The sequence below is a fragment of the Castor canadensis genome, chromosome 12, assembly GCF_047511655.1.
Source record: "Castor canadensis chromosome 12, mCasCan1.hap1v2, whole genome shotgun sequence".
NCBI classification, from domain to species: domain Eukaryota; kingdom Metazoa; phylum Chordata; class Mammalia; order Rodentia; family Castoridae; genus Castor; species Castor canadensis.
The window spans coordinates 32395002-32422563 of record NC_133397.1 but is presented as its reverse complement, the minus strand read 5'-3'; the positions used below and the strand labels follow the sequence as shown (position 1 = coordinate 32422563).

The 27562-nt window shown below is 34.5% G+C and overlaps 1 protein-coding gene across 6 annotated transcripts in view; it reads right to left on the bottom strand.

The window, feature by feature from the left end:
* Rmdn2 (regulator of microtubule dynamics 2) overlaps positions 1-27562 on the bottom strand; it is an 86498-nt gene that overhangs the window by 29876 nt on the left and 29060 nt on the right. For all 6 annotated transcript variants that reach the window (XM_074049527.1, XM_074049525.1, XM_074049528.1 and 3 more), the window contains 3 exons: positions 11345-11519; positions 10032-10134; positions 6801-6861 (listed from right to left, as the gene is read on the bottom strand). In XM_074049527.1, the coding sequence (XP_073905628.1) occupies positions 6801-6861; positions 10032-10134; positions 11345-11519 (339 nt within the window). The remainder of the gene's footprint in view (positions 1-6800; positions 6862-10031; positions 10135-11344; positions 11520-27562) is intronic.

Sequence of the window (27562 nt, the reverse complement as noted above, 5' to 3'; positions counted from 1 at the left end):
ATACCAACTCGGCCCCTACCCCCTCGCAACCAGGCAGAAACTATTTGGCCCTTATCTCTAATTTTGTTGAAGAGAGAGTATAAGCAATAATAGGAAGGAACAAGGGTTTCTGCTAGTTGAGAGAAGGATAGCTATACAGGGAGTTGACGTGCATTGATTTCCTGTACATGTGTGTTACCTTCTAGGTTAATTCTTCATGATCTAACTTTTTCTCTACTTCCTGGTCCCCTTCTCCTATTGGCCTCAGTTGCTTTAAAGTATCTGCTTTAGTTTCTCTGCATTGAGGGCAACAAATGCTATCTAGTTTTTTGGGTGTCTTACCTATCCTCATACCTCCCAATTGTGCTCTTGCTTTATCATGTGATCGCAGTCCAATCCCCTTGTTGTGTTTGCCGTTGATCTAATGTCCGCATATGAGGGAGAACATATGATTTTTGGTCTTTTGGGCCAGGCTAACCTCACTCAGAATGATGTTCTCCAGTTCCATCCATTTACTAGTGAATGATAACATTTCGTTCTTCTTCATGGCTGCATAAAATTCCATTGTGTATAAATACCACATTTTCTTAATCCATTCATCAGTAGTGGGGAATCTTGGCTGTTTCCATAACTTGGCTATTGTAAATAGTGCTGCAATAAACATGGGTGTGCAGGTGCCTCTGGAGTAACCTGTGTCACAGTCTTTTGGGTATATCCCCAAGAGTAGTATTGCTGGATCATATGGTAGATCAATGTTTAGCGTTTTAAGTAGCCTCCAGATTTTTTTCCAGAGTGGCTGTACTAGTTTACATTCCCACCAGCAATGTAAGAGGGTTCCTTTTTCCCCACATCCTAGCCAACACCTGTTGCTAGTGGTGTTGCTAATGATGGCTGCTCTAACAGGGGTGAGGTGGAATCTTTGTGTGGTTTTAATTTGCATTTCCTTTATTGCTAGAGATGGTGAGCATTTTTTCATGTGTTTTTTGTCCATTTGAATTTGTTCTTTTGAGAAAGTTCTGTTTAGTTCACTTGCCCATTTCTTTATTGGTTCATTAATTTTGGGAGAATTTAGTTTTTTAAGTTCCCTGTATATTCTGGTTAACCATCAGTCCTTTGTCTGATGTGTAGCTGGCAAATATTTTCTCCCACTGTGTGGGTGGTCTCTTCAGTTTAGAGACCATTTCTTTTGTTGAGCAGAAGTTTTTTAGTTTTATGAAGTCCCATTTATCTATGCTATCTCTTAGTTGCTGTGCTGCTGGGGTTCCACTGAGAAAGTTCTTACCTATACCTATTAATTCCAGAGTATTTCCTACTCTTTCCTGTACCAACTTTAGAGATTGGGGTCTTATATTAAGATCCTTGATCCATTTTGAGTTAATATTGGTATAGGGTGATATACATGGATTTAGTTTCAGTTTTTTGCAGACTGCTAACCAGTTTTCCCAGCAGTTTTTGTTGAAGAGGCTGTCTTTTCTCCATCATATATTTTTAGCGCCTTTGTCAAAGACAAGTTGGTTATAGTTGTGTGGCTTCATATCTGGGTTCTCTATTCCGTTCCACTGGTTTTCATGTCTGTTTTTGTGCCAGTACCATGCTGTTTTTATTGTTATTGCTTTGTAATATAGTTTGAAGTCGGGTATCGTGATACCTCCAGTGTTGTTCTTTTGACTGAGTATTGCCTTGGCTATTTGTGGCCTCTTGTGTTTCCATATAAATTTAACGGTAGATTTTTCAATCTCTTTAATGAATGTCATTGGAATTTTGATGGGAATTGCATTAAACGTGTAGATTACTTTTGGGAGAATAGACATTTTTACTATGTTGATTCTACCAATCCATGAGCATGGGAGATCTGTCCACTTTCTATAGTCTTCCTCAATCTCTTTCTTTAGAAGTTTGTAGTTTTCCTTGTAGAGGTCGTTCACATCCTCTGTTAGGTTTACACCTAGGTATTTGATTTTTTTTGAGGCTATTGTAAATGGAATTGTTTTCATATATTCTTTCTCAGTTTGTTCATTATTAGTGTATAGAAATGCTAATGATTTTTCTATGTTGATTTTATTTCCTGCTACCTTGCTATGGCTATTGATGGTGTCTAGGAGCTTTTGAGTAGTTTTTTTGGGTCTTTAAGGTATAGGATCATATCGTCTGCAAATAATAGGGATATTTTGACAGTTTCTTTACCTATTTGTATTCCTTTTATTCTTTCTTCTTGCCTAATTGCTCTGGCTAGGAATTCCAGTACTATGCTGAATAGGAGTGGAGATAGTGGGCATCCTTGTCTAGTTCCTGATTTTAGAGGGAATGGTTTCAGTTTTTCTCTGTTAAGTATAATGCTGGCTGTAGGTTTGTCATATATAGCTTTTATACTGTTGAGGTACTTTCCCTTCTATTCCTAGTTTTCTTAGAGCTTTTATTATGAAGTGGTGTTGGATCTTACCAAAGGCTTTTTCTGCATCTATTGAGATGATCAAGTGCTTTTTTGTCTTTGCTTCTGTTAATGTGGTTTATTACATTTATTGATTTTCGTATGTTGACCCACCCCTGCATTCCTGGGATGAAGCCTACTTGGTCGTGGTGAATGATCTTTTTGATGTGTTGTTGAATTGGGTTTGCCATTATTTTATTGAGGATTTTTGCATCAGTGTTCATTAAGGAGATTGGCCTATAGTTCTCCTTTTTGGAGGTGTCTTTGCTAGGTTTTGGGATAAGTATAACACTGGCTTCATAAAATGTGTTAGGCAGTTTTCCTTCCCTTTCTATTTCATTGAACAGTTTAATGAGCGTTGGTATCAGTTCTTCTTTAAAGGTCTGATAGAATTCAGCAGAGAATCCATCAGGTCCTGGACTTTTCTTTTAAGGGAGACTTCTGATTGCTGCTTCGATTTCATTTTGTGTTATAGATCTATTCAGGTGTTTAATGTCCTCTTGGTTCAGTTTTGGATGATCATAAGTATCTAGAAATCTGTCCATTTCTTCAAGATTTTCGAATTTATTTGAATATAGGTTCTCAAAGTAGTCGCTGATGATTTCCTTGGACTTCCATGGTGTTTGTTGTTATCTCTCCTTTTGCATTCCTGATTTTACTGATTTGGGTTTTTTTCTCTCCTCATTTTAGTCAGGTTTGCCAGGGGTTTATTGATCTTGTTTATTTTTTCAAAAAACCAACTTTTTGTTTCATTAATTCTTTGTGTGTTACTTTTGGTTTCTATTTAATTGATTTCAGCTCTTATTTTTATTATTTCTCTCCTTCTAGTTGTTTTGGGATTTGCTTGTTCTTGTTTTTCTAGGAGTTTGAGATGTATCATTAGGTCACTGATTTGAGATCTTTCAGTCTTTTTAATATATGCACTCATAGCTACAAACTTTCCTCTCAGGACTGCCTCTGCTGTGTTCCATAGGTTCCGGTAGGTTGTGTTTTCATTTTTATTGACTTCCAGGAACCTTTTAATTTCCTCTTTTATTTCATCAATGACCCATTTTTCATTAAGCAATGAGTTATTCAGTTTCCAGCTGTTTGCATGTTTTTTTGTCTTTATTTTTGTTGTTGAGTTCTAGTTTTTGCTTTCTTTCTTTCAATCAACTCTACCTGTATGCGTGCTATTGTTTTATATTTTTCATTTACACTGTAATTCAGTGTTTTATTTCTGAAATTCTCAGGTTGATGGGAACTCCGAAGAGGTTTAGTTTACAATATAGTGTATTACCTCCATCTAGAGGTTGTTCTAACTATAGATGCTTGACATGATTTTTATATTTTCTTTGTATTGATATTGAACACATCCTTAACAGTTGACAGTCATCATACTCTTTCAACCATTACTATGACAACTCCATTAGTTTTCCTGCAGTATTTTTGACTCAGCACCTATGCCAACTACTTTTATGGTAACAAAGCAGAGACAGCATACAGTAATAGAAGAAGGATTAAGAATGTAAGAATATAAGATTTGAGTTCTAATTTCTTTTTCCATATTTCCACTTACTTATTGTGTGGCCCTAGTTACTAATCAACACACACACACACACACACACACACACACACACACACACACGCTTTGCTAACCTTATTTAGAAAACAGAAATGGGCCTGTGAATCACATGCTGCAAGTCATGTGGATATAATTTGCAAACAGTATAGTACAATAAATATGTAAGACGTTATTTCTAATTAAGGCCAGCCCTATTTGAATGACAAATTGTAAATCCACTTTATTTTCTTGATTCCAAAAGTATTTTAGGCTGGTATGACAAAAACAAAAGAATCTTACAGAAAGTTTATGCAATGTTAAAGTTACAAAGCAATTTCATTTTGAAAAATATAAAGAATACTATTTTATAATGATAAAATGATACTTGTTTCTCAATTATTTTCCAAATACTAACTGTTCATGAAAATTATCTTTAACAATAACATCTTTTATTTCAAAGGAAGGTTTATAAATCATCACATGCGAGGCCAGATAGCAAATGTCTCTGGCTTTGGAGCCAGACAGGCTCTTTTGTGACTACTAACTACGCTACTGTGAATAAATGCAGGGATGTGGCTATGCTCCAATGTGCCTTTATTTACAACAAATGGTCACTCAGATTTGGCCTGCAGGTCACAGTTTGTCATTTATGCTGAATGAATGAGATAAGGTTTTACTAATGTCTTAAGTTACCAAAAAAGACTTGTCTGAGTATTCTGTTACAATTCATTATGGAATTAGTTTACCTAAACTTATCCATTTCTGAAGTTTCTGTTTTCTCATCACAATAAATTTCTACTATTTAATTGTAAGAAAACTTTTGAATCCAGTAGATATAATACATTCTAAGAATTAAGATTAAACTGACATTCAAATTTATTAAATTCTTATCAACTGATTTGAGATTGTTTATGAAATTAAAAACTGATCCTGAATAAGAAATCATGTGAAAAACAATTAAGTCATCACTTTGTGTATGTAATGGTAAGATTTAATCTTGAAGTTAAAGCCCATTGTTATAATCAAGGCATTTAGTTCACAACAAAAAGTGAAAAAAGATAAAGGAGGTTAGTGGAAGACTAGGCAACCCACTAAGGGTAGTTCAGCACAATCCTTACTTATAAGATATAGTTCAAAGCCTTCAGAGAAAGCTACAGTATAAAGCCTTCAGAGAACATTTAATATTGTTCCTCTATGAAAACTGAAAACTCATATTGGTAAATGTCCTCAAGTTGAAGATTACAATTAAATGTACATGTTTAATGTGACTCTTTGTGGGCACAAATGAATGTAGGCGAGAAGGAAGAAGAGGCAGAGGAAAAGGAGGATGAAGAGATGGAGGAGGGAGGAGTAGGAGGAGACTGGAAGAGGGAGGTAGAGGGGGGTCAAAGTTAAGAATAAAACCTGAGTGTTTTTTCTGCATCCTAATCTAACTGATCAGCTCCCAATTTCAAAGGAGATGGTGAGAGAGAGAGAGAGAAAATGAATACCTTGCTCAGTACAAATTCGATAGTTACTCCTAAAGTGGAAGAATAGTAGTTCTTCAACAATACATATGTTAATTTATTAGTACATATTAATATTATGTAAACTAAATGATCTAGGAAAAGTTGTCTATATAAATAATACCCAAGTCCCTTGTATTAGGTTTTCTTTTAAATCTGCATCAGAATGTTAATTGCAAAATCACCTTTTTCCTCTAGCTTTTACAGAAGCACCAAGGGTAAGAATACTATTTTCTCTTCTAGGTACTTCAATTCTTACATCAATATGGTCTACTACTCATACATGGCTTGTTTCAGAAATGATTCACAGGTTCTAGTTTCTAAAGACCTTTTCAGATTTTGGAATGTGTTCCTTAAAGTTTAGGGGACATACAAAAGGTTACTGGATTCCTGTCCAAGAAGTTTTACATGAGAGTTTGTGTATGGAGCTCCCCCTGCTGACAGCAGAATGCAGAAACAAATCTGCTTCAGAAAAAAATGGTTTGTACTTACAGTTTGATAGAGAGAAAAAGTTTCCTGAGGGACAAATGGGAACCTATGAAGAAGGAACTGTTCTGAGAGAGAGATTGCCTAATAGTGTTTCTAGGAGGAATAAAATAACCCAAGAGAGGGGTGGGTTTCTGCAAACATAGAGGTGAGGAAAGGGTCATAAATTAATGTATTATTGTATTTTCCTAGCATCTAAGGTACCTGTGTTTCTGTTGAGAAAAAAAAACAAAATAACAACAAAAATCTAAGGATATAAAAAACATAAAAAAATGACTGAAAGTAAAATGAAGAATAATAATTGAAAACAACATATTTCTTCTTAGTTGTGTTTTAGAATTTTCAATATACAAAGGGTATAAAATGGGACAAAATAATAAGTAATTTTATTTTGCTCTGAAGATATTTACCTATACCCACCCAACTAATTTCTTTGAGCTTTCTTCAATGGCTTTTTCTTGACTTGTAGAATTTGTATCTCATGACTCAAGTTAGCAGAAAACGGCTACTGTGCTTTTACTTTTTGACACATTCTTTTATCATTTCAGTATAAGCTTTTAAGCAAAGTATTATATTAAACTAGATTTAATTATAGCTTATACTTGAAGCTATGAGACTTTGTAGACTCATTTATGAAATAGTCAACGAAAGCTTACCTTAAATATATTTAAAATATGCCTAATGAGAAATACATGAGAACAAGCATAACAAGAATAGTTGCTGAACTATCTACTAAATACATTTTTTCAGTGAATATGGCTGACCAGTTCAATGGGTCAGTCATATTTTTTATAGCTAGGACAATGCATAAAGAGGCCTATTAGAAATTTAAAAGACTACACAAATCCTGTGAACTTACCACAGATGGCAATATCCATTCAGGGGTGCTCTAGTAATAGCTCTTTCACCTAAAGTTTTTCCTGAAAGCAAATATATTTACACTTAGTACCTTTATGTGAGTTGGTAGGAGGTATATCTTTGAATCAAGTCAGTGGTTCCCAAAATATGGTCTCAAGACCAAAAGCATTAGAAAAGCACATTTTCACCCTATAGGTAAATCACCCACTCTGGGGGTTGGGCCCAGAAACCCATGTTTTAATGAGTTTCCAATAAGTTTGATGCATGCTCAAGTTTGAGACTCACTGGGTTAAATGATTTAGTTAAGTGCAAGAAGTCATTCCATCATTATTTAAAACATAATAAATTGTGTTTTTGTAATCAATTCAAACATTTACTGAGTGACTACTAAGTACCATATTGTGTGAACATCTGGGAATAAAACACCAAATAAGACATAGTCCATGATCTCCAAAGGCTTATAGTTCAGTAGGCATCAGGTATATAAACAAGTAAATTATATGCAAAAAATAAAAAGGAAGTAAAAAGAGAGTGACCTTCAGTAGCACGAGGGACTTTGAAGGAGAAGGAAGGCTCCCTGCAAGGTTCTGGCTTAATTATTGACAACAATGAACAGTCTCAGTGACATAAGTGACCCCCCCCAAATTATTCTACTTAGCTTTAGAATAGGATATAGTAATGTAATAATCACTTTGGATAGAGGTTTATCTAATAGCATGACCATATTCTGAGAACCTTTCTCAAAAGGGGTCATTTTGTTTCATACCTTCTTTTTTCCCTGCTCGCTTTTTAAAATTTAGCCTTGAAGAGACTATTCAATGATATACAAAAAGGCTTTCTATATGAGTGGTTTAGATAATCTTTATAATTAAAGATCTTTTCTAAACCGTTCTATTTGTTACTTGGTTTAGGAGGCATTATAAAACTATCCATTGAAGGGACTACTCTGGGTGAAAATCTACTTAACTGGAAAAAATTTAAAAGTATTTTAAAAATAACTGATATTACACTGTAGATAAATATTAAAGGAGTTAGTAATTTTTGAATGAATGGTTAGAAACATACTCTTTAATGTAAAAATATTAAAAATTAAATCAAGCTGGGTGTGGTTGTTCAGACTTGTAATCCCAACACTCAGGAAACTAAGGCAGGATGATCAGGAGTTTGAGGCCAGCCTGGGCTGCATAGTGAGACCTTCCTTTCACAAACAAACAAAGAGCAGCAACAAAGAAGTACATCAGCATTTTAGCTACTTTGCCAAATAAACCAAACTTTCAATGTTTTGTTCTGCCTAAAACAGGAGTGATTCCCTCATTCTGAAAATATAAAAGAAAGTTGGGCTGTATACACACTGGTTTCACAGCTTTCCTTATGCAGTTGAAGACCAAAAGGAAAACTATTTCCCTTGCAGGATAGTATTTTGTGATTTTTTGAGGCATTCATACTGAACCCTTAATTATGAAAAGTACAGTAATGTTCCTTTCAGCTTAAGATTCATATTTACTTGGAATACAAGTTATGGTCAGTCAGAATTTTAAAATGTACTGCATAATGATACACTAATTTTGAGTTTTATGAAAGAATTTTGCACTGCTTTTCCTTAGCATAATCTCATATCCCTCCTTTTCTACCTCTTCTCCCTATCTTTACCTCTCATTTTAACCTTGTTCCTGGACACAGTAATTTTGAGAAAATATTTCTTAAACAGATAAAGAAGGAATTCTTTTTAACTTATTTCAATATCTGGATAAATTCATTCTGGATGAATGAAAAAGATGTTCTCCTTTTTCTTGGTACTACAATAAGCCTGTCTTATTTGTGGATTTATTACACAAGGCTTTTGACTAAGTGAGATCAAATAAATGAAATCAAAAGAAATTTCAAAAACAAAAATTTTTTAATTCCCATACATGTATTATGCTGCTCTGTTGATGTGGAGATGCTCTTCGTAAATCCCGTGTTTAAGTTGTGTGATCTGCTGTTCCCCTGCCCTTAATTCTGTGAAAAGTACATCTTCTGACAGGCAAATGGTGCTCAAAATGCAAGGTAAAGGTGAATGTGCTTATTGAAGTGATAAAGTGACAATTTGAGATTTGTTGAAAGTGGCATGTCTTTAGAAGAAACTGGACATTATGGGAAAAATGAACTAAGCATCCTCAGAATAGCACTGAACTCCATGCATCCTGAGCATTCCAGATTTTTCCTCGATGGACTCACAAGCCAGCCAATACTAAGGGTCTACTGCACTTTTCTTTTTGGATATATCCTATTTCAATTCTATCCAAATTCTTATCTCCAAATTTCCTCCAGCCTCTATCTTTTCCATTTTCACTGACTCACATATTAACTGAAATTCCATTCCATTATAAAATAGACCTTCAAAATAAACTTATCTATGGGAAATGGTTATTTCTAAAAGAAAGCTTCCCACACCAGTCTCCAACCCCTGCTATCACATCCTCCTTTTTCTCATACACTCTTTTAATACTCTGACCACCACATATGCATCATTCAGGTTAAACAATTTATGTTTCAAAAAAACATAATGCCTGTGAGGCTATTTCTGTGTAGTCCCTGGAGTTCTACTTTACGGAAGTAAGGTGTGCTAGGTTAATTGTGACAGGTTACTGCTGGAGACAACTGTCCTCTGCTCACTATTGCTTTTTCTCAAATATTTTTACTTACTGTCTTATTTTTCTGTGATTTTATAAAGTTCAAAAGGTGAAATTTGAGTTCTTTTTCAGATGCTTATTCTAATATATTCAAATATCTTAAAAGAACATATACATTAGTCCTAAAAGATCTTCCTGTTCTGAGATTGCATGTATTTTGGGTGGCCAGGATATATTAAAATAGATAAAATATATTGGTTTTAACTAAGATAATTTAGTTTTAATTAAGAAATCACTAGTGGTCTATTATAGATCGTAATTGCCACTTGAGAAGAACTGGAACCACAGACCAGCGATACTAAGGGTCTTGTGCACTCTTCTTTTTGGATATATCCTTTTTCAATCCTATCCAAATTCTCGCCTCTCAATTTCCTCCAGCCTGTAATTTAAGGCTAAGTTTAAACTGCTCATGGGAAAGAGAATTATTTCTCTGTGGGATATTATAAACCCTCCATTCTTTTTATAGTGGTAATAGTGAGAAGGATAGCCTTTTCAATTCAGGTCTAACATAAACACTACAAAATGACCATTGGTAGACCATTGGTTGACAAATTACTTACCAATATTAGCATAATGTTTCTTTTCTTCTGCATTTGTAGAAAGTTCACACATGTCTCCATAAGCACGAGCAAACCGCCACATAAACTCTATTTCATCTCTAAACTGAAAAGATAGAATTGCACATTAGATTAACTCAGTAATTTGTCCAGACTATAATTGTTTTCACTCTAACTTTCAAAAACGTAGGCAAGTACACTGGTATAATGGATGACAGAATTCAGAATTCACACATATGTATATATAAGTATATAGCATTTTAAATCCAAGTATTCATATCTAAGAAATGTGACCTAATATTGTGTCACATTTGGATCTTAAAACCAATTAATACTACCAGATACATGTAGAAGAGGGAATCTATAGGGGCCAGAACCTATAAATTCTTCCTGGGCTGTGGTATTCTCTTCTTATTTTCCTTTCTAAAAGTTACCTATATCAATATAATAGCTCAAAGAGCATTTTGGATATATCTGTAAATTGAAGTACATATACTCAAGAGATAGTTACACTCTATTTTACCTAAATTACCTAAATATAATCCTAAAGATTCTTAAAGTTTTTAAACATTTTATTGACAGATAATACTTGTTTATCCTTGTGGGATACAGTGTGATGTTCTGGTACATTTGTACATTATACATTGATCAACTTATGATACCCAGGTTTAGAGATGCTTAATTCATAGACAAGGCTAAGCTTAAATTGCTCATGGGAAAGAGAATTATTTCTCTGTGGGATTTTGTAAACACTCCATTCTTTTTATAGTGATAATAGTGAGAGAGATAGGCTTTTCAATTCAGGTCTAACATAAACACTACAGAATAATCACTGGTAGAAATGGCTTCAGATACTGATAACTATTATATTGATAAGAATTGCAGGAAACTTAAAATAGTTTTTCATCTCTCCAGGGAGAATGTGCTATATGCTTTGGCATAATGCCTTATTTTTATCAGTTATAAACTATGTATTCAATATACAAATTAATAGAAAATCAAGGTAAATGTGCATAATTGTAGGTCTGCTCTGAGAGATAAAGCTTAACTCATATTTACTTTTTAGAAATTTTAATCAATTTATGGAAAAATTTCACATCAATGAGTGTGAACTGTGGCACAATTATTATGGTCATAACATGAATAAGATAGTAGATTGAGTTAAAAATGAAAACTATAAGGTTGGGGATGTAACTCAGTGGCAGAGTGAGTGCTCACCTAGCATGCTTAAGGCCTTGGGTTCAATCCCCAGCACCACACACACAAAAAAAGTAAAAATGAAAGCTACATGAAAACTTACGTCACATAGCTCTTACCTTTTCTTTGTGGTCACAAAGTAGTTCAAAACTCTCCATCTTTCCAGACTCATTCACACGTAAGTGATCTGCCTTCTGCAGAAGGACATCTAACTTTAATTCCTCTATGTGTGTATTAAATGGCTTAGGGACAGGAAAACTCTGTTCTTCTGTGTCAGTATTAGCTGTAATATACCTAAAATTGCAGAAATAATCATTAACTCCTTTGGCAGTTATGTACAATGGCCAGAGTGATTCTTTTAAAAGGCAAGTCAAATCATGCCACTCTTCTGCTTAAAACTGCAATGGTGTTCACACAGAGAAAAAGCTCAAGTCCTGACAGTCTAGAAGGCCCTGTGCAGTTTGTCCCCACCCCTTTCTGACTTCATTTTTCACCACTGTACTCCATGCTGGCCTCCTAACTGTCCCTTAAATCTGGCAAGCATGCTCCTACCTCAGGACCTTTACTTGCCATTCACTCTGGTAGAACAGTCTTCCCTTAGATAACCATGTAACCTACATCCTTACCTCCTTCAAGTCTCTGCAGCAATGTCATTTTCTCAGTGTGACCCAGCCAGGCCACTCTATTTAATGCTGCAGCCCTTGTACTCCCTTCACTTTCAATCTCCTTACATGCTTGACTTTTCCCCAATGGCAATATTATCTCTATTATACCAATAATTTAGTGCATGTGCTATTATTTTGTCAGTATCTGCCCCACTAGAATGCCTGCCCTAAGGGTAGGGGTCATTAACTGAAGTGTCAAGTGCCTAGAACAGCACCTGGACATAGCACACATTCACTAAATGTTGTTGAATGAACAATACAGAGTTGGAAAAACCTGGCAGGCACTCAAAAATGTGTGTGCATATTTATTTACACATATACATATATTTATCTATAGTTGAAAACAATGTTCTAATTCACTTTAACTTAGTTTTTAAATTTTAATATTACCCATCACAGTTCATTTTTGGTGGCATACAAGGGAAACAATTTATTTCTATCTATCTTAAATCCTGCCTGTACTAAAAAGACTTTAAAGAGGTTTAAAAAGATATATAACACTTAGGTTTGGGATTTAGCTCAGTAATAAAGTGACTGCCTAGCATACATAGGCCCTGAGTTCAAACCCCAGCAATGTAAGAAAAATAAAAACAAGATATATAATAAGAGAACACATCAAAAATAGTGAGAAAGATTAAAAACAAGACTAAAAATACAAATGAAGTCAATAAAAATACGTATTTTAGATATCTACATCCTTGCTATACAAGGGACACAAATGTGGTTCTTCATTTTATGGCAGCTAATGAAATCAGCACCGTAACTTGCAGTCCCTAGTAGATACAAACAAAAACAAAAGCAAGTTCTTGGGAGAACAAATTCCAATTCCAAATGCTAAGACTCAAAATAAAAATTTTCAAAGGCCTTATTAAGAGCACATTATATGAGCTGATAGCTTGACTTTTTCAAAAGACATTCCTAATAATGATGGAAACTCTATTTTCTTCCAGTTGCTCAAGTCAAAAAATTTGGACTCATTCTTGACTCTCCTTTTTTCTCATAAGCAATATCCAGCCTATCAGCAAATCCTGTTGGTTCTCTTTATAAAATATATCTAGAATCCAGCTGGGCTCTGGTGGCTCACATCTGTAACCTCAGCTACTCAGAAGGCAGAGATCAGGAGGATCATGGTTTGAAGCCAGCCCCAGGCAAATAGTTCTCTAGACTGTATCTTGAAAATATCCAATACATACATAACACACACATACACAAAAAAGGGCTGGTAGAATAGCTCAAGTGGTATCAAGTGTGAGGCCCAGAGTCCAAACCCTAGTACCACACACACACACACACACACACATACACACACACACACATATCCAGAATGCAGACATTTTTTACCACTTCTCCCTAATACCACCCTGCTCTAGGCTACCAATATTTTACCTGGATTACTGCAATGGCCTCCTTCATGTTTTCCTGCTTTAGTCCTTGACCTTCATAGTTTATTCTCAACACAGTAGCCAGAAGGATCCTTCAACGACCTGAATCAGATCATGTCACTCCTTTACTTACAGCCTTTCCACAGATTCCCAAACCAGAGTAAAAACCTAGGCCCATACGGTACACTACAGGGCCCTACATAACCTGGTCCTATCACTTTCCCACTTGCTCACAACAGCATTCCAGGAACTCCAACTCCATGATGTTCCTTGAACACATCAGTCACCTCCCTGCTTTATTTGCTCTTTCTTCTTCCTCGTATATTGCTCCCTTAATATCCACATAGTTTACTTACTTGACTATTTCACATCCTTGTTTAAATGTAACCTTCTTATTATTGTAGGTGATAAGACTATTTACATAGTTTACACAAAATAATCTACAAATTGTAAGATTAGTAGATAAATTTATATTGGCTGGATATAAGATTAACATATTAAAGGCAGTTTTATTTCTATATATCAGAAAATTGTAAAAACTATATAATTTAAAAATGTTCCATTTACAATCATCTCAGAGGCTAGCAAACATTTAGGAATAAATAGCAAAAGATAATGCAAAAATTCTATGGAGAAAATTAAAGGATGTTTAGAAAATAAACTAACTAACTAAATAAATAAGTCATGTTCATGGCTAGGAATACTAAATGTCACAAATATGTGAATTCTCCCCAGTGTAATCTACAGGTTCAATGCAAATCCAATTTTGTAAGTTCAATAGGAATTTTCATGGAACTTAAACAACATGATTCTAAAAGTTATATAGAAAAGTTAAGAGTTTAGAATAGCCAAAGTACTCTTGGGGAAAAAAAAAAAGAGCAAGGGGAGAAGACTTGCCCCACCAGATATTAGGATTTTTTTATGAAGCTGTAATAATTAAAGTCAGTGTGGTATTGGTACAATGCACAAACTGCATATTGAAAATCCTAAGGAATACACACTCACACATGCAAATACACTGGATTAGATCTAATAAGTTCAGAAAAACTGCAGGATACAAAAACAGTTGTATTTCTATAGAACAATAAATAATCCAAAGATGAATGAAAATAATTCCATTTGTGATACAGTTGTTAGAAATACATTTAATAAAGAAGTGCAAAACTACAAACATGTTGAAATTTAAGATATAAATATAAATAAATGAAATCTCATGTTTATAGATTGGAAGACAGCAATGTTAGGGTGGGAATGCGCCTAAATTTATCTACATTGTCAAAGCAATTCCTATTAAAACTTAAACTGACATTTTCCCCTAGAATTTGAAAAACTGATCTTAAAATTCATGTGGAGCTGGGCATGGGGTACATGCCTATAATACCAGCACTCAGGAGGATAACAAGGGAGGATTGTGAGTTTGAGGTCAGCCTGGAATACAGAGAAAGAAGAAAAAAATTCATGTAGAAAGGTTAGCAACCCAGAGCAGTCAAAACTTTTGTAAAGAAAGAAATGGAAGACTCTCACTCTGTGATTTTGAAATGTACTATAAAGCTACAGTAATCAAGAGACTCTGGTACTGACATAAAGATAAATTACAGAATAACAATCAAAGCTCTATTAAGAATTAAGATTCTAGCTGGGCATCAGTGGTTCACTCACAATCCCAGCTACTCAGAGGCAGAGATCAGGAGGATCGCAGTTCAAAGCTAGCCCCAGGCAAATAGTTCATGAGAACTTATCTAGAAAATACTCAAAACACAGGGTTGGCAGAATGGCTCAAGTGACAGAGTGCCTGCCTAGCAAGCATGAGGCCCTGAATTCAAACCCCAGTACCGCCCTCCCCCTGCAAAAAAAAAGGCCAGAAATAAATTCCTTAAGTTTATGGATAATTTAATTTATTTTGACAAGATTTCTAAGACAATTCACCACTACTCTTTAACAGTGGTGGGACAAATGAATGTAAATATGTGAAAAAATTAAGCCAAACTCTTACATATAAAGTTAACTCAAAATGTACCAAAAACTTCAATGCAAAAGTGGAAGCTAAAAAAAACTTCTGGAGAAAACATAGGAATTAATATTTCTGATTTGGGGATTAAGCAATGGTTGTCTTAGATATTCTTAAGACACCACAGCACAAGTTACAAAGGAAAAATATATAAATTAATCTCAAAATGACAAACTTCTTGCCCCAAAGGACACTATTAAGCAAGTGAAAAGAGCCAAGTATGGTGGCTCACATCTGTAATCCTAGCTACTCAGGAGGTAGAGATTAGGGGGATTGCAGTTCAAACACAGATCAGGCAAAAAGTTTATGAGAGCCCATCTCATCCAATGGCTGGACATGGTGGCACAAGCCTATTATCTCAACGATGCAGAGCACAAACAGGAGGGTCACAATCCAGGAAGGTCTGAACATAAAACAAAACCCTATCTCAAAAATAACCAAACCAAAAAGAGCTCAAGTGGTAGAGTGCTTTCCTAGCAAGCATTAGACCCTGAGTTCAAACCCCAGAACTGCAAGTAAAAAAAAAGATAATCCACAGAATGGGAGAAAATACTTACAAATCATATATCAAATAAGGACTATATAATAAAGAATTCTTATAACTTAAACACAAATAACCAACTTAAAAATGGGCAACTGTGAATAAATAAAAATCATCAAACTGTGCACTTTAAGAGGGTGTATGTACCACTTCATGGTATATAAATAATATCTTAAGCTGTTATTCTTTATAAGAACAAAAACTTAAATATTCCTATAGTCATTTAAATCAGCATTATGTATTCACTTTCTTTTACACCCTGTGCACGTGTGTGCATACACACACACATATACAACACATATACAAATAGTTTTATAGTGAATTCTACCAAATATCCAAAGAATTAGGCTTATTCAAATTCTTCTAAGGAATTAATCAGAGGAAACAACCCTCAGTTCATTTTATAAAGCTAGTATAACTAATATAAAACTAAACATAGCTATTATAGGAAATGAAAAGCATAGGTCGATCTTACACATAGACATAGATAGAAAAATCCTTAATAAAATATCAAACAGGGAACTGCAATAAATATGAGTGTACATGATAACCAAACTAGGTTTATTCCAGGAATTACAAGGACATTTTTTTTATCAGTACTATGTCATGGTATTTTTCTTTGTCATGTACTTAGAGTACACATGCACATACTCACACACACACAAGTTAAGTATATCCTAATGGAACTTTCACGAGAGTTGATTTTTATTAACTTTCACCTTATGTGACAAAGTCAGGAGAGGTAAAAAGTACTTTTACTGCGTATGAATGTTCAATAATTAATGAGAAAAGGGTTCTTGTGTACCTGTTTCCATTATGAGTTGAACTAGCTTCTAGCTCATGGCAGAAACTTTGTGGTAATAAAGATTTAGGGATTTGGTTGGTATTTCTTTAAAGAAAATGGAAATTGAGTTTGTCAGAGAGAGAGAGACAGAGAGAAAGAGAGACAGAGAGAGAGAGAGAGAGAGAGAGAGAGAGAGAGAGAGAGAGAGAGAATTGTTGATAAAATTCTAACTTTCAAGTGGAAAATTCAAGTTTTGGAAAACATCTTCCACCAATATTTATAGCCTGCCTGCCTGCCTTCCTTCCTTCCTCCCTATCTCCCTCCTCCTCCCCCTCACCTCCTCCTCCTCCTGTTCTTCTTTTTCTTCTTCTCCTTCTCTTCTCTCACTTTCCCTCTCTCTCCCTCTTCTCTCTCCTTGCTTTTTGAGAAAGGGTCTCTCTATGTAGCCCAGCATGATCTGAAATTCACTATATATCCCATTCTGGCCTCAAGCTAATGATTCCTCTTGCCTTTGCCTCCTAAATGCTGTGACTATAGGCATGTATACCATGTATGGCTTAAAGTCTTTACAAATCAGACCATGGTGCAATTTATGAATACAATTTTTCATATTGTATAATGAAATGTTTGTCTGAAAAGCCTGAATACTAACATGAATTATTATTTTCTAAATGATCCATGCATATTACAGAATCACGCAGGCAGAAAAAAAATCAATTGAAAGTGAAAACTGACTGATACAAGAGTAGGGAACTTATCAATAAAATTCCTAGATCTGCATTACAACCCAATTTTAAGAAACTTTCTCTTTTCAAGTTTTGTTATGGTATCTAACAAGAATAGCCACAATTATCTGAAAAGTAGTTAAAAAGTGGCTGCTTTTTTTTTTTTTTGCTATATCTGTGTAAGACAAAAAAACCTCTTTACCAAATTTAACCTAAACAGCATGTACATAACTGATCCTGACACTTCAATTTTTTCTTAGTCCAGACTTAAAGAGACTTGCAAAACTGTAAAACAATGTCATTCTTCTAAGAAATTTTGGTATGAATTGATTAATTTTTCTTAAAATTATTTATAAGTTGCCTAGTATTGATTTATTATTAATTTAAAAAATTAATAAATGTGAGCTTTATAACATTTTGGCTTAATACTAATGCAATAAACATCTATTGATTTTACATATATAAGCAAAAGTACTTTGGCATCCTCAATACAAATTTAGGGAACCATTCAACTAGACATACTCAGCAACAAAACCTCCAAATTGTATTTCTATAAGAAACAGCAAAGTAAAAGTAATACTGTTAGTATTATTGATAACAACTCTTACCATTTTTACTTTGAAAATATGTAGATATACTCTCTATACAAAAATGAATACAGAATTCTTTTTTGGTTTTTCATAATATTGTTTGTATTTTTATTGTGGCTATATTCCACATATGAGAGAATATATGCAGCCTTTGGACAAGCACAGTTTAACATCAGAAAATTTCTCTAGCATAATAGTTAAGGAAAACTATATGAACATTCCAGTTGTTATCCCCCACACAAATTGGTTTTGCCAATAAACTGCAACACAACTTTAGGACCAAACTCAAGCAAACAAACAAAGAAACAAACAAAAATCTCAACCCTTGAAGTAGTAGAAGGGACTTTCAAACCTGCTAAAGGTTTTATAATGGTGAAAGACTGGAATGGAGAGCAATGCTCAATGTTGCTGTTTCTATTCAACGTTATACAGCAGGTCAGGTCTGTATAACATTGAAAGAAAAGGAAAAATTATAATAATTGGGAATGAAGAAATAAAGGGTTGTACTATTTAAAGATTATTCAGTAGACTACAAAACTAAAAATAATTTACAGAGACGTAATTTAAACTAGTAAGATTTATGATCAATTCTTAAAAATCAATTGTGTTCCTAAACTCTATTAAGCAAGTTAGAAAATACAGTTTTGCAAAACACAGCATTTATGACAACAAGAAAATATAAGGTACCTATGAAAAAAATCTACATGAGTTTTTAATGACCTTTTTGTAGAAAATTGCAAAATATCAGCTGATGACATTAAATAGTACCTAAGTAAGTGGAGAAGATATCCATGGACAGGAAAGTTTAATATTAAAATAATTTTTATATGGCCCCAAATTAATCTATATGTTCTAAGCAACATGCTAATGGGATTTCCTACATACATGGCCTTAAAATCAAATGAAAGGGCAAGTGCAAGAAAAGCCATGACAATTTTGAAGAACAGAAATCAGGACCACAGTACAAAGGATGAACCTACAGAAATTACATCAATGTGGTACTGGCATAGAAATATGCAAACTGACCAGTAAAACAAAACAGGACATCTAAGCTAGTCTCTTCCCAACATTAAACACATACAAATACAAAAAAACTATTTTGCTACTTTGGACAAGGACCTTTTATTTATAAATGGGCATTTCTCAGAAAATTATGAGAAAGTTATGAAAGTCAACTTTTTTAAAAAAAGGACATATCCAAATATGATTGGAAAAATTTAACTGTATCTATTAACTCTGGATTTGAAATTAGATTTTTACTATCCCCCTGCCATCCCCCAAAAAGACGTTTCTTAGACTATAATGATGATTATTATGATTGTGATGTTTCACCTAAAACTTTTCTAATAGGCTTTTATCAAGTTTGGATACATTTATCTCAAAATGTCAAATTTATTGCAAACATTTATCCTCCGTGTAGTTTTCTGGTCCTAGTTTCTGTTCTTAAATTTTAATAAGAACTATAATATGTTCCCTATCCAGTTCTACATGATCTACTTGCTTCCTACTAATAACACCATCTGTGAAGGCAGAGTTGTATTATTTACAAAGAAAAATGACATTACTTACTGTTAAAATAGTGTATTTACTAATGAAGTACCTGAGTAGTGATTTGCATTGGAATTGGCCCTAATTTCCCCCCTTGGAAACACCAAGAGACAATAATAGACTGATTGAAATAGCTTTGTGAGAGACAGAAACAAGCCAAAGATTCGCAACAACAAAGCAAACATTCAGTTAACTGCCTTTAAGAAAAGGCCACATTTAAAATGGTTGGAAATTTCATGGTGTTTTTGCACATCCTTGCCATACCCTATCTTTGCTGGATTGAAGCTGACTGATTCTTAGCTTCTCATGTAGGACAACAGGGAAAGAGTGGAACTTGTTTTAAATACTATGTTTTATAAATGGGCTTTCTGATAGACTGGTTTCTGTCTTGCTCAGAGCTCTGAGGAAATGGAGGCATAGTTTGGACATCAAATTGGAGGATGCTGAAAGCAGTAATAGGCACTGTAATACATGAGACTACAGGGGGACAACAGAGCCATAAGTCCCTAGGTACAAGAGATTATGAGCAGAGGAATACAACAGAACATCTAAGTCTCCAAGAAGATGAGACTCTTAGGGAAATTAAGATATTTAAGAACATTCATGTATATGGGGAGCAGTAGGGAAAAACGGGCAGGCACATGAACTCACAGTTCCAGGAGAAAGACATGCTCCAAAAAGACTTGAGAAGACTTGCCTTTTCACACTAGTTTGATTACTGAGGGTCTACTACATAGACAGTCTACAATGACTGTCTATCTACAACCTCTCCTAAGAGGTAACTGTTGTTTCAAACTCTCTATTTTCAACACAAATCAAAAGGCATACAAGGAAATGATGAAAAATGGTTCATTCAAAGGGATAAAATAACCTACAACAGCTAATTCTAAAAAAATACATACTTTATATTTACTAATCACTGATTTTAAGACCATAGTCTTAAATATGTTCAAAGAGCTAAAGAAAAACAAGGAGAGAATTTTAAAAAATGAGTAAATGTCAATAAAGAAATACAAATTATAAAAAAGAATCAAACATAAGTTCTAAGGCTGAAAAATACAATAACTGAATTGAAAATTCACTGGAGGAAAGCAACAGAAGATTCAAAAAGACAGAAAAAAGCACAGGCAAACTTAAAGGCAGGCCATTTGAAAATACTGATTATGAGGAATAAAAAGAATAGAAAATGAAGAAAAGTGGGCAGAGCCTAAGAGGCTATGAGGGTTCTAGAAAGAGAAAAGAGAGGGGGAGGGCCAGTGATCTTATTTGAAAAAGGTAATAGCTAAAAACTCAAATTTGAGGAAAGGCAAGGAAATACAAATGGAAGAAGCTCAATACACTCTGAATAGAATAAACCCAACGAGATTCATATGACAACATATAATCAAAACACTGAAAGACAAATAAAATCTTGAAGTAGCAAAAGAAACTCATAACATATAAGGGATCTTCAACAAGATTATTGGTAGATTTCTCAGCAGAAATCTTGTAGGCCAGAAGACAGTGGATGGTATATTTTAAATACTGAAAGAAAACAAAACAACAACAACAACAACAATCCTCCCAACTGATCATTTTATAACCAACCAAAAATACCCATCAAGAATGTGGGAGAAATTTAAACATTTGCAGAAAAACAAAGCTACGGAAGTCTATTACCACTAGACCTGGCCTACAGTTCTTCAATTTGACCTTAGACAATAATTTGAAGCCATATAAAAATAGTAAGTAAAGGTAAATACATGGGCAAATATAAAAAAAAAATTATTATATTTTTGGTTGAAACTCCACTACCCTTTTTCAGGATTTAAGGAAAAAAGCATAAAAATAATTGTGAATTTGTATTAAAGATTACATAATGTAGAAAGATGTAATTTGCAACATCAACGACAATAAACAACAGAGTAGAATTTTTGTAGGTATTTGAGTTAAGTTGCTATTAGTTTAAAATGCATTCCTGTAACTTTTGTTATAGGTATATCCATGATAACCACAAAAGAAATATCTAGAGAACAAAAAAATACAAAAGAAAATCAAAACATATCATTACTAAAAAAATCAACAATACAATGGAAGGCAGTAATAGAGGAAATGAAGGATAGAAAAAGCTATAAAACATACAAAAAATAACAAAATGGCAATGGCAAGTCTTTCCCAATCAGCAATTTCAAATGTAAGTGGATTAAATATCTCAATCAAAAGACAAATATTAGCAGAATGGATTAAAAAAACAGTATCCAACAATATGCTATCTACAAGAGACATTCACTATAACATAGGTTGAAAGTGAAAGGACAGAAAAATGTAATCCATACAAATGGTAACCAAAAGAGGATGGAAGTAGCTATATTAGTGTCACACAATACAGACTTTTAAGTCAAAAATTGTCACAAAGGACAAAGAAGGACATTACATAATAATAAAAGGGTAAATTCATCAAGAAGACATAATAACAAACATCTATGCATTAGATATTAGAACTTCTAAATATATGAAGCAAAAATTGACAGAATTGAAGGGAAGAAAAAGCAGTATAATAATAGTAAGACCCCTTGCCCCATTGTCAGTCATGGATAGAACAATCAAATAGATCAATTAGGAAACAGAGGATGTAAATATTAGTACAGACCCCTGATGCCTAACAGACATACACATATTGTGCCTCTCAATGATAGTAGGATACACATTCTTCCCAAATGAATAATACTCTCCTGTACAGATCGTATGTTAGGCAACAAAATAAGTCTTAATGACTTTAAAAATCTGAAATCATCCAAACTATCTTTTCTGATCACAATAAAATAAAACTACAAATCAACAGGAAAAAAACCTGGAAACCCCACAAATATGTGGAATTAAATAACACACTCTTAAATGGGTCAAAAACAAAATTACAAGAAAAATTAGAAAATATCTTGAGTCAAAAGCAAATGACACCACAACATACCAAAATTTGTGGGATGCAACAAAAATAGCTATAAGAAGAAAAAGTGTAGCTATAAATGCTTATGATAAAAAGAAGGTCTCAATTCAACAATGTAAATTTACACATTAGAAAACTAGACAAAAAAGAACAAACTAAATCCAAAGATAGCAGAAGTAAGCAATAGAGATTAGAATAGAAATAAAGAGACTAGAAAAACAATAGAAAAAAATTAACAAAGTTGAGTTGCTCTTTAGAAAGAACAACAAAAATAAACAAATCCCTAGAAACATACAAATTTCAAGACTGAATCAGGAAGAAATAGAAAATCTGAACAGTTATCACTAGTACGGAGAATGAATCAGTATGAAAACTTCCCCCAGTATAACAATAACATGATAATTAAAAAGGCAGAAAAATAAAATTTCCAACATGGGAAAGTCTAGAATTAGTTGGCTTCACTGTTGAATTCCACTAAATATTTAAAGCAGAATTAACAGCAGTCCTCCTCAAACCCTTCCAAAATAATTAAAGAGGAAGACACAATTCTAAACTCATTCTGAGGTCAGTATTACCAAAGCCAGATAAAGACACTATAAGAAAACTACAGACCAATATTCCTGATAATTATTGATGCAAAAATTCTCAAATACTAGCAAACAGTATTCAACAGTTTAGGATTTATCCTGGGAATACAAGGATGATTTAACATACAAAAATCAACCAACATGATATACTCTTTTGATAAAATGAAGGGAAAAATGAGACCACACACTCAGCTTCATTTATGTAGAAAAAAAGTATTTGACAAAATTAGCATCATGTTTGTGATAAAAATGGTCAACAAACTAAAAATGGAAGGGCACTGCTTCAACATAACAAAGACTATACATGAAAAGCACACAGGTAATATACTCAATGGTGAATGAGTAAAAGCTTTTCCTTTAGATTAGGAACAAGCTAAAGGTGGCTGCTTTCACCACTTCTATTTAACATGGTATAGGATGTTCTATCCAGATCAATTAGGCAAGATAAAGAAATAAAACGGTATCCAAATTGGAAAGGAAGAAGCACATTATCCTGCTTTTACAGAAAACATCATCTTACATATAGGGGGGAAAAAACCTTAGAGATCAGAATTAGGCATGAAGGCACATACCTCTGATCCCAGCAGTTAAGAGGTTGAGGGAGGACTATTGAGAGTTCAAAACTAGCCTGGGATAATAGCAAGTTCTAGGCCAGCCTGGGCTACACAGTGAGACACTGTCCAAAAAAGTTTTTTAAAGTTAAAAACAAAAAGATTACAGACACACACACACAATAAAACCTTTTAAGAACTAATAAAATTTGGCAATGTTGCAAGACACAAAATAAGCAAAAATCAGTTGTTTATAGGTATTAACAGTGAGCTACATAAAAAGGAAATTATAAAAATAATTTCATTTATAATAGAAGAAAAGGAATAAGATAAGAATAAATGTAAGCAAGGAGTTGACAGAGACTTGTATACTTCTGAAAGAATTAAAGTAAGATAGAAATGAAACATCCTATGTTCGCAGGTATGAAGATTTAATATTGTTAAAATGTCAACAGTATCCAAAATGATCTATAGATTTGAAGCAATTCTTGTCAAAATATCAACAATTTGTTGTAGAAATGCAAAAATCTATCCTGAAATTCACTTGGCATCTCATGGGACCAGAGTAGTCAAAACAATCTTGTAAAAAGAAGAATAATGTTGGAGATCTCGCACTTCCTGATTTCAAAACTTACCACAAAGTTATTGTAATCAAAGTACTGTGATACTGGCATAAAGACAGGCATAGAGACCAATGGACTAGAATATAGAGCTCAGAAGTAAATTCATATACATATACATGGTTAAATGATTTTGACAAGGGTGCCAATACCATTTTATGGAGAAAGAACAGTATCTTTAACACATGGTGTTTGGGAAACTGGGTATCTACATGCAAAAGAATGAAGTTGGATCCCTACTTAACATCACACCTCCAAAAAAAACCCTTAAAAATGCAAAGACTTAACTGCAAAACCTAAATCTATACAACTCTGACAGAAAAATATAGAACATGAAAATCAGAGCTTCGAGACACTGGATTGACAATGACTCCTTGGAAATGACAACAAAATCTCAGGCAATGAAGGAAAAAAATTAACAGGACTACATCAAAATATAAAACTTCTGTGCATCAGAGCATACAACAGAGATTCCAAGATGGTGACTAGAGGGAAGAAGCAGAACACATGCTTCCTAAAGTAAAATCTTGGAGAGATGCTGGAGATACACCTTGCAGGAAAAACCACCGAGAAAAGGCAAAACTCCGACTCTTTCACACCCCCAGCTCGCACATAGCATCTCCACTCCACCTTAAACAGAGAAACCAGGAGGGCTCCCGCGCCACCAGACGCCAGCTCCCAACTGCTTGGGAAGACGCAGACCACCAGGTGAGCTAAGAAGCATGCGGTACTCCCACAGACAACCCTGGGCCAGATCAGCATAGTCCCCTGGACAGACCAACCCCCACCCAGGGAAAAGAGAAAAAAACCAAACTGAATAATAAACAAAAGAACAAAAAAAGGCAGGTAGCAAAGAGGGTGGGGTGCCCTGAGCACTGAAGGGGTGGGGCAATCCCTCATGGAACTGTGAATAAACAAGCCGGCTGGAGAAGGCAGGAGAGGTGGCACCTACCCAGCAACCTTGGAGTGGGAAAGCTTGTAAAAGTGGCTGTGTGAGAAAAGCCTCAATGGAGGGGGGAAGGGACACTCCCCACATGAACTGTAAAAAAACAAGCTGGCCAGAGAAGGCAGGTGTAGCGCCACCTCCCCCAGTGTGCTTGGAAAGGGGAAACCTTGTAACAGTGGCGGTCACACCCAGGAGAGCTCTAAATAAACAAAGCCTGTGGGGCCAGGTGAGTGATAAGCTCACTTCTGAGATCTGCATAAATAAAGCCTGCAGCAACAGCTGGCTGACAGCAGCAGGCTGGTGCGCCACAGCCTCAGATACCATTCACAGAACTGTCTCTAGACTTTTTTTTTTCCTCCCTTCCTTTGATGAGACAACAACCGAACTACACCTGCATGCTGAAAAACTTACTGAAACTGTATTGCATTTTGAACTTGGGACACTTTGTGGTGTTTTTTTTTTTTTGTTTGTTTGTTTTTCCCCCTTTGATGAGACAACAGAACTACTTCAGAGACACCATCTACAGGATTGGAGGCTGAGGAACTAATACCAAAATTATTAAAACTGAAACTATTGCATTTGAACTTGGGGACTTTTTTTTCTTTTGTTTAAATCCTCTCTGTCTCTCTAATGCCTGTTTAGCTTACTGTGATTAGTACACTATCTCTCCCTGTTTATTTCTTTCACACTGGTTTTTGTTTGTTTGTTGGGATTTTTTGTCATTTGTTTGTTTTGTTTTTTTTTTACTTGTTTGTTTTTCCCTTTTTCTTTACCTTCTTTGATTTCCCTTTCCTCTCACCATTCCATTCTAGATAGCACCATTGTTATTATTACAAGATAGAAAATACTTAATTGCAGGGACAGTAACAATAGCGAGAACTATTAGTTAAACAACTCAAGACCTGTGAAAAGAAAATGCAAGAACTCACTGACTCCATCAAAAGACCAAACCTGAGAATTGTGGACATTGAAGAAGGAGAAGAGGTGCAATCAAAGGGAATGTGTAATATATTCAAAAAAATAATTACAGAAAATTTCCCAAATCTAGAGAAATCTATGCCCATAGAGGTGCACAAGGCCTCTAGAACACCAAACAGACCTGACCAAAATAGATCTACCCCACAGAATATTATCATTAAAACAACAAGTACAGAGACTCAAGACAGAATATTGAAGACTGTAAGAGAGAAAAAACAAATAACATACAAGGTAAACCCATCAAAATCACAGCAGATTCTCAACAGAAACATTAAAAGCAAGAAGAGCTTGGGATGAGGTCTTCCGGGCACTGAATGAAAATAACTTCAACCCTAGGGTACTCTACCCAGCAAAATTATCATTCAAAATAGATGGAGCAATAAAAGTCTTCCATGATAAGCAGAAACTAAAACAATATGTGACCACAAAGCCACCACTATGAAAGATTCTCAAGGGATTCTGCACACAGAAAGTGAAACCCAACATTACCATGAAAGGGCAGGCAGTACCAAACTACAGGAAAAGAAAAAGCAAGAAAGTAGAGAGTAACATCGATTTAGGTACACATAATCAAACCTTCAAACAACTAAGACAACTAAATGACAGGAATCACCACATACCTATCAGTACTAACATTTAATGTTAATGGACTTAATTCCCCCCTCAAAAAGCACCATTTAATGAACTGGATTAAAAAGGAAGAGCCAACAATCTGTTGCTTACAGGAGATCCAACTCACCGACAGAAATAAGTATAGGCTTAGGATGAAGGGCTGGAAGAAGATTTACCAAGCCAGTGGCCCCCAAAAACAGGCAGAAGTAGCAATACTTACCTCTGACAAAGCAGACTTCAAATGTACATTGATCAAATGAGATAAAGAAGGACATTTCATACTAATAAAAGGGGAAATAGACCAAAAGGAAATAACAATTATCAACCTATATGCACCCAATGTCAACACACCCAATTTCATCAAACATACTCTGAAGGACCTAAAAGTATATATTAATTCCAACACAGTGGTCGTGGGAGACTATGACACCCCACTATCATCAATAGATAGGTTGTACAAGTAAAAAATCAATAAAGAAATCCTAGATCTAAAATATACAATAGATCAAATGGACCTAGTTGAGGTCTACAGAACATTTCATCCAACTTCTACACAATATACATTCTTCTCAACAGCCCATGGAACCTTCTCCAAAATAGATCATATCCTAGGGCACGAAGCAAGCCTCAGCAAATATAAGAAAACAGAAATTATACCATGCATTCTATCTGATCACAATGCAATAAAACTAGAACTCAACAACAAAAGTAAAGAAAAAACCATGCAAACAGCTGGAAATTGAATAACTCATTGCTTAATGAAAACTGGGTCATTGATGAAATAAAAGAGGAAATTAAAAAGTTCCTGGAAGTCAATGAAAATGAAAACACAACCTACCAGAACCTATGGGACACAGCAGAGGCAGTCCTGAGAGGA